Raw genomic sequence first — 8513 nt, forward strand, 5'->3', positions numbered from 1 at the left:
GTCTTGTTTTTAATCATAGTGAAAGTTCAAACATTTCTTTGTAGTAAAACTATAGAATCTGAGTGCCCTGCCCTAAGCACAAAGGAGGGACCGGGGGGGGGGGCACAGAGCCGGAGGGGCCTGCCCGGACCCCAACTCAAGCCCATCGGCTCACCGGGGAAGTCCAACCTGAGCTTCCCGCACATGGCCAGCGCCCCGCCCCTCGGGCAGCAAGGAGATGCTGTTGGCCTGCACGAGGCCCCCCCAGCGGGGGCTGCTGCCGCCAAGGGGTGGGAGGGGGTGGGAGGGGAGGCAGTTGTGCGTGCGCATGTGTGCATGTGCTCAGTAGTGTCGGAGGGAAAATGGCTGACGTACACTTTACAGGTAAGAGGAAAATCACACAGGAGCATAAAACAAAATACAGTAAAACAGACACTTAAAAAACACACACGCACACACCAGCTAATGAAATGCAAGATGGCCAACGCCGTCAGGAACATCTTGGTGTTCACATGAGGACACATCACACCAACAAACATCTCACACACACACACACTGGGCAAAAGAATGCCAAAGAGACCCTCACTAAGCAAGCAGGCAGCAGCAGCAGGCGTTATGAAGGAAGGAAGGGAAGTAAAGGGAAGGGAAGGGCTGGCCGACAGCATCTCTTGAACTTTCAGAGGAACAGCCCCCCCCCACACACACACCAGTGCAGAGAGGGCTGCTTAGCAGCAGAGAGGACCCAGCATCACGCGCACCAGGGGGGTGCATGCGAGGGCCATGCATGAAAAGGACAAAGCACTAAGCTTTGGAATACATTCTTGGTTCCAGGAACAAACTATATGGGGGTGGGGTGGGGGTGGGGCGAGAGAGACACACAAGATTGCTGGCATCTTTGGAAAAGTTCTGGTTCGGGGAGGGCATGGGGCGGGGACCTGCGCAGGACGGACTGCGGCCACGTCCCCCGCCCCGGGAGCTCCACGGGGCTCTGAGGCGCAGGCGGAGCTCACCGGGGAGCAGAGCGGCCGCTTCCCGAGGGGAGTGAGGACAAAGCTCCCTTGGTGGGCGAGCGTCCAGGCCGGGATGGGGGGTGGGAAGAAGAGGGGACGGGAGGAGCCCGGACTGCCGGCCGAGTGGGACAGCGGCCTCTTCCTCCTCACGGATTGGCATGAGCTTGGTGGAGGCTGAGAGTCAGAGGGTGGTGCCCAAGCTTGCCCCCGCGCCGGCAGCCCGCCCCCCCACCCTCCGCAGGAGGACCAACTTCCATTCCCAAGTTTTGGCGTGGACAGATTCAGCCTTCCCCGAATTCTGCAGTCCACCGTGGGGGGCCTGGCCGGGAGGGAGGGAGGGCAGGGGGGCTCTGATACGAGGAAAGGAAGCAGTATTGGGCTCGGTTCCCTCATGTGGGGAAATCTCGCGGGTGAGGGGGTGAGAACTCCTGTCGCTCTTCCTTGTTTACTTGCTCTAACTTTCTTTCTTTCTTTCTTAGTTACAATCATAGATCAGTCACGATTGACACTCATTGTTATCAGCACATTTGCAAACAATACAATTCCCAGGCAGCCTGGCAGGCTGATTTCAATAGTAGAGACAATGAATAAGAAGATTTGACCAGCTGTTTCCTTCTTGGTCTTGCCGAGGGGCGACATTTGGCCATACTTGCTCTAACAAAGATGCTCCTAGAAGACTGCGGCGGTGGGGAGGGGGGCGAGGGTCAGAGACCCGGCCACAGAAGACAGACAGGTGGGGGCCTTTGTGTAGCCACACTTCACCTTGGCCGCTTCAGGACACGTCTTTAGAGAGCCCCGCCACGCAGGGAGCGGAAACTGCCTCCAGTGACCACTAGGGGGCCACAGAGAGCAGAGCCAGCGGGCTGGGTGCTTCCCTTGGCCTCCTCCACAGGGGGGGACACACAGTCCGAGAGCGGCGGCACCTTTAAGAGCAGCAAAGTTCAATTCTGGGCGGAAGCTTTCGTGTGCGTGCACACTTCCTCAGATGACATCCTCCACAGGGTTATCAACTGTGAGGAAGGGGGAAAAAAACGCTTCTGCCCTTGAACTTTTGAAACACAAATAAGCAAGCAAACAAAAAAAACCCCACCCTTGTTATGTACAGCAAAAGGTATCCCAGCAAGACGCCCCGGCGGTTCTGGTGCAACCCTGATAACTGCCCCAGCGGATCTCCTCTCCCTTCCTCTCTCTCGCTGGCCAAGCAGAACAGAAAACTGATTAGTTACAGCCTATGTTAATGTGGACTCTCCGACTTTATTGCTTTGCTCCTCTCCTAGGAACGGGAAAGCTCATCATAAAGCAATTATCCCAAGTGCTGGCGCAATACCTGCGACGCACAGAAAGGAAAACAAAACCTCCTCTGAGCCTAAGGAAACAAACAAACAAAAAAACACTTCATCCTGGTCCGGGCAGCAGACCCACCAATCACATTACCCTGACGCGATCCAAAATATACTCTAAAAACAGTCAGCAGTCAAATTTCCTTCCCAATGCAGCAGTTGAGCACAGCCTGGTTTTCTTCCCACCCACCCCACCTTCGCCTCCCTTCCCCACAGCGCCACAAAGGCCACTCCAAGGCATCGCCCGCTCATTCACTCGAAGAGGCAAGGCCTCCCGGGACCCACCCGCCACCTCGACGCCTCCCCCCACCCAGGCCCTTGGCTTCGCAGTGCAACAGCACCCCCTGCAGGCACCCGGCGGCAGCATGTGCAGAGGAGGCCGGACCCCACAGTCTTCAGGGGGAGACGGAGGTGGTCTTCCTCCTCCAGGGAAGGCACTGGGCATGGAGTGGTCGAGGCAGAAAGCAGCAGGCTGGGAGGCTATGGGCGACTTAAGGCTTCTGTGACCGTGTCCGTGTCGTTCCCCCAAAGGAAGGCCCTCTGCAGCTGTCAAGGTGGGGCAGACAGAGGGGGTGGGGGGTGGGGGCGAAGCAAAGCAGACACCTCCTCTGGAGGACACGGAAAACGCGGCTGGGCTGCCTCTCCCCTCCCCCGGGGTGTGCAGAATGGAGGGAGCCGGGTTCAAGACGCAGCTTCCGGGGTCTCCAGCTGACTTTGTCTCCTGCTTCCCGTCTGGAAAGGAGTGCCGTCTTCCTTTGCGCCTTCCCCTCTGGGGTGGCTTGCTTGCCGGCGTCAGGAGTGGGCTGGATCACGCTAGGGGCCCCCCACTGTGCCGACATCCCCCTTCCAGCGGGAGCGAGTCTGAGGCCTCTGAATGACCCGCAAGTGGGACCTTCCTTGCTTCGTCCCCCGGATCTGGCCCTCGAGAGGTAGACTTCCTCCGAACACAGAGGCTCCACTTAACCACCATGGCCAATCTGCCATGAACGTGTCCAGAGTTATTTGCTCGCCTGCCCCTCGCGCAGGCCCCCCCGCCGTGTCTCCGGACCGCCTCACACCTGGTTCTCGTACTGGCTCTGCCTCTTCTTCGACTTCAGCTCCTTCAGCCACTGTGGAGGCGGGGAGGCCTCCTCCAGCCTAGAGATGAAAAAAACGACCGGCTCAGCTGTGCCAGGGAAGGGAGGAGTTTTCTTTCACACCCCCCCCCCTTGGGGACAACATTTGCAGTGATTTGCGCAGCCCTGTGCAGTGGGGGCAGAAAATGAGGAATTTCACATTACCCTTTTTAACCCGTTTTGAAGTTGTTTTTGATCCATCATGGAGTAAACCGGTATAGGGCTGCCATTTCACACATGGCTTTCCCCTTCCAGTAAAGAGCTGGATTTGCAACGGTTTGCCATTTCATACTGCACCGCTTTTTCCCCACTGTTTTTCACCCGCGTGGGTGATCTCCAGCTTTTTTTTTTAAACGTTCACTTTATAGCGCTATAGCACTATAACAAAACACTCCAGGCATTCCAATGGCGTTGATATATTGCTGTTCCGTTATAGCGTTATAGCGCTATAACGCTATAAAGCAAACTTAAAAAAAAAAAGCCGGAGATCACCCACACGGGCGAAAAACCGCGGGAAAAAGCGCATCGGAACCGGGAGAGGAAACTGAAGACTACTTGGAAGCAGTTGACAGGTAAAACGCTTCAGCCCTGTTTCCTAAACAGGACAGAAGCGTTTGTATGTGAAATTACAAATACATTCTGGTAGGGAACCGGTTCTAAAACGGTTCTGTCTGAAATGACAGACCAGAAACCGTTTGGGAACCGTTCCTATTCCGGATTATATCGCCTGTCTGAAATTCCTCAATGTGTTTGGAAAAGGACTGGGTGTCCCCACCTGGGTCACTGTTGCCAGTCTCGAGGTGGGGCTGGGAGTTCTCCCAGAATTAGAACTGATCTCTGGACTACAGAGACGAGTTCCCTGGGAGAAAATGGCCACTGGAGAGGGCAAACTCGATGGCATGCCACAGATTCTAGGCGCACCCTCCCCCACGGGCACTGCCCCCGGATCTCCAAGAAGTCCCCCGGTCAGAACTGGCAACCCTAACCTGGGTCAAGGGGGCTAGGCTCACAGGCCCTCCCACTCTGACCTAGCTGCAGCAGACAGCAGGTGGGGAAGCAAACCCAGGTGCGTGTCGACTTACACGGCGGAATTCTCCCAGCAGGACATACTAATGCAGTCTTAGGATGCATTCACAGAAGCATTGTGTCCAGATCATGGGAGGTGGTAGTTCCGCTCTATTTTGCTATGGTCAGGCCTCACCTGGAGTCCTGTGTCCAGTTTTGGTTGGGCACCACATTTGAGGAAGGGTGTTGACAAGCTCGAGCGTGTCCAGAAGAGGGCGACCAGGATGGTGAGTGAGTTGGACTCCAAGTCTTACGAGGAAAGGCTGAAAGAGTTGGTTCTGTTTAGCCTGGGAGAGAGAAGGCTTAGAGGGGACATGATTGCAGTCTTCAAGTATTTGAAGGGCCGTCATGTAGAAGATGGAGCAGATCTGTTCTCTCTTGCTCCGGATTGCAAGACTAGATCTAATGGGTGGAAATCACAAGGGAGTCGATATATTGTCTAAATATCAAGAGAAACTTCCTAACTGTCAGAGTGGTTGAGCAGTGGAACAGTCTGCCTCGGGAGGGGGTGGATGCTCCTTCGCTGGACGTTTTCAAGCGGAGGCTGGACGACCATTTTTCGGGTATGTTGTAGGGCTGTTGCAGAGTGCAGGGGGTTGGGCTAGATGACCTCTAAGCCTTCTCTTCCCCAGGCGAAACAGACCCAACTCTTCCAGCCTTTCCTCGTAAGACTTGGATACCAGCCCTCTCACCCTCCTGGTCGCCCTCTTCTGGACACGCTGGACACAGCAAGCAATTCAGAATTAGGCAGACTGGCCCAGTTCTGCAGAATCCACCTGTTCTTGGCACAGGGTATGAGAAGCAGCGTCACTGTCCCGAGCACAAACCCTGCTCACCTCTCCTCCTTCTCGGTGCCGGCCGGCAGCACTCTGACCCCGGGGCCTCCAGACTGGAACATGGATTTTGGAGACCGGGACAGCTGCACGGCACTGATGTCCCCGGCTCCCTCCGGCTCTTGTCTCCTCCTCAGCTGAGCCTAGAAGGGAGAGAGAACCCCTTGTAAATCTCTCAGCTGGAGGAGAGCACCGAAACATGGCAAACATGGAACCCAGGACCGAGGCGCTCATGCGCGAGAACGGAGAAGCCGCGCTGTGAAGCATCCCACGCAACCCTGCAAAGAAGCCCACCAGGACCACCTCCCCTGCATGAGCCTTGCCACTCACTCCAGCCCCCGTCGGAGGCCCGGTGTGGGTTGCCCCGCCTGCTGGAGCTAGCAGGAGAGGGTCTTCTTGGTCGTGGGACCAAAACCTTGGAACGCCCTCCCTCCGCCTTCTGCCAGAGGGTGGAGATGTCTTGGTTTCCTCTTCTCCATACCCCAAATAACAAAGAACAACGACTGAGAGTCCCATTCCATCTCGTAATACATTGAGGCAGCCTTTAGTAGTGCTGATCAGAGGTAAGGAGACCTTGCCCAATGGTGAAGTAACAGAAAAGCATTATCTGAAGTCTGAAACACTGGGAAAAAATTACCTAGGAAAAGTGTTGGGACTTTTTGGATATTTATCTTGTTTATTTATTATTTGGTTTCTGCATTTTCCTATTATGGGTTATATGGATAGATTTATTCCAGACCAATATATGCATTTCACTTTGGTGACATCTCCTTTGTGAATATTTTGGGGGAAATACAGCTCACAGTTGTTGTTTTTTTGTTATTCTTTGCTATTTTTTTTACTGTGTGCAGTGTTGTTGTTGTTGTACACCCCAAATAACTGCCATTCGCCCTCTTCCCTGACTCTGACAAGTTTTCATTGAATTGTGTTAATGTTCCTTTTAATTGCTCAAGCATTTTAATGCTCTTACGTTTGCTGCCTAGGGGACCCTGATTGGATGGAAAGGGAGCATAACCAAAGTTTAGAATAAAGAAGTACTCAAAGACCCAGGTGATGGTCTTTGGGAAGTGGCGGCGCATTTTTAGATGGACAGTGGATGGGCTTCCGATAAACCAAAGCCGAGCCTTTAAATATCTGGGCATTACATTCTGTGACACACTTTCCTGGAAGGAACATACTGATATTATAAAATCAACAGCAGTTCGGGTTATGGGGGCAATCCTTAAATTCTACCATACTAAAGGGGGATATCAGATAGAACCAGCCTAAAGCTATGGTGTCAAGGTTTGGGGATGGAATGATTCCCTGATCACAAATTTGGAGAGAGTTCAACATCTTTTCCTAAAAAGGCTGTTAGCACTTCCCCCAAACACTCCAGCTGCACTGTTGAGGGCTGAAGTGGGTCTTCCCCCTCCCTTCGGGCTCATAAATCTTTTTCAATTATCGGCACAGACTGAAAAGGGCTCCAGCAGACAATCCTGCCAGCCTTTGTTTCTGTGAAAGCTTGAAAGACCCCAACTGGCAATCTAAGTATAATATGGTCCTCCAGACATAAACATTGTCCGTGGATCCTTTCAGGCCGATTTTGATGGCAAGGTGCAGATATACACACATGATGCTGGTCTAGATAGAGAAGTTATACTAAGAAATAAAACATCTCCTTGGTATAAACTGATTAAAGTAGATCATTGCAGGGCAAATTATCTGACTAAAATCTCCTTCATTAACCTGTGTTCAGCCTTTACATCCCTCCGCTTCCAAACTATGCAGACAGCAGTGCTTGAAGGCCGATATCTCAAAACACCAGCCACTGAGCGCCTTTGTCTATGCGGTGGCTCAGTCCCTGAAGGATCTGTGCCGTTACCTCCTGGACTGCCCACTTTATTCACTCCCAAGAAAGAAGTTCCTTGGCACAATCTTAGATAAATTGGGCCCAAGCTCCACATCTGGAAAAGTTTTAACTTTACTTTTAGAGGTGGAGCCAGAGTATTCGTACAAGGTTGCACTCTTTGCCCTGGCAGCAAAGAAAATCCGCATCGAGGTGACCAAATCCTCTCCAGCTAAATAGCCAGGGCTATGTCAAGAAGAAGAAAAAGGAGAGATTGGGTTTATACCCCTTGCCCTTCACTACCCAAAGGTGTCTCAGAGCGGCCTACAAACTCCTTTCCCCTTCCCCTCCCCACAACAGACACCCTGTGAGGTAGGTGGGGCTGAGAGAGCTCTGACAGAAACTGCTCTCTTTCAAGAACAGCTCTTATCAGAACTATGGCTTGCCCAAGGTCATCCAGCAGGTGCAAGTGGAGTAGTGGGGAATCAAACCCCGTTCTCCCAGATTAGAGTCTGCGCACTTAACCACTACACCAAACTGGCTCCAAACTGGTCAAGGTATTTAAGGTCCCTTTTAGTAATCTTACCCCAAACCCTGTTTTTATTCTGTATGTTCTAATTTTTATCTTGTATTATTTTAACCAGTTTTATGACAGACATATAGACCTTTACTCTCTGTGTTTTAACGCAGATCCTATTCTGCATTTTATAACTCTTTTGTATTGTACTGTACTTGTAACGGCCATTGGCCATATGCAATAAATAGAACTGAACTGAATAAAGAAGAGGAGATTGGATTCATACCCTGCCCGTCACTCACAGTCTCAGAGCGGCTTACAAACTCCTTCCCCTCTCCACAACAGACACCCTGTGAGGTTGGTGGGGCTGAGAGAGCTCTGGCAGAAACCGCTCTTTTTCCAAGAACAGCTCTGACAGAACGATGGCTTGCCCAAGGTCATCCAGCAGGTGAAAGTGGAGAAGTGGGGAATAGAGAACGAAAGTTCCTGGGCAAGCATGTTCTGCGGGACACGTTAAAGCACCGCGCTTTCAGTCCTCCTGCCTCTGCTGTTTAGACACGACCGAGGACCCCCCATCCTTGGCTGAGGGAAGGGGCTTCCCAAGAGCAGCAGGCAGCCACTCTCCCACAGCCCCCCCCGCCATTTGGGGAAAGTGGTCCAGCTTCCAGCCGAGGGCTTCCAGGCACCCCTTGAATGCCCCCTTGGAACCCTACCGATCCCCTCCCACCCTGCAAAGGTCCTCCCCATGAGTGGGCGGGGCCCAATGACCCACGTGAGCAGGGCTCCCATCAGAACGGTTGGAGGTCAGCGCTGGAGCACGCTGCCA

The 8513-nt window shown here is 53.0% G+C and overlaps 1 protein-coding gene across 1 annotated transcript in view; it reads right to left on the minus strand.

The window, feature by feature from the left end:
- Nucleotides 1-8513, minus strand: part of KIAA1671 (KIAA1671 ortholog) — a 28327-nt gene continuing 19814 nt past the window's right edge. The window contains exons 6-7 of the mRNA XM_015426424.1: nucleotides 5346-5485; nucleotides 1-3466 (exon numbers count right to left, since the gene is read on the minus strand). Coding sequence (XP_015281910.1) covers nucleotides 3382-3466; nucleotides 5346-5485 — 225 coding nt within the window. The 3' untranslated portion in view covers nucleotides 1-3381. The remainder of the gene's footprint in view (nucleotides 3467-5345; nucleotides 5486-8513) is intronic.

This window comes from Gekko japonicus, unplaced genomic scaffold (assembly GCF_001447785.1).
Source record: "Gekko japonicus isolate JY-2015 unplaced genomic scaffold, Gekko_japonicus_V1.1 scaffold856, whole genome shotgun sequence".
Taxonomy (NCBI): Eukaryota; Metazoa; Chordata; class Lepidosauria; order Squamata; family Gekkonidae; genus Gekko; species Gekko japonicus.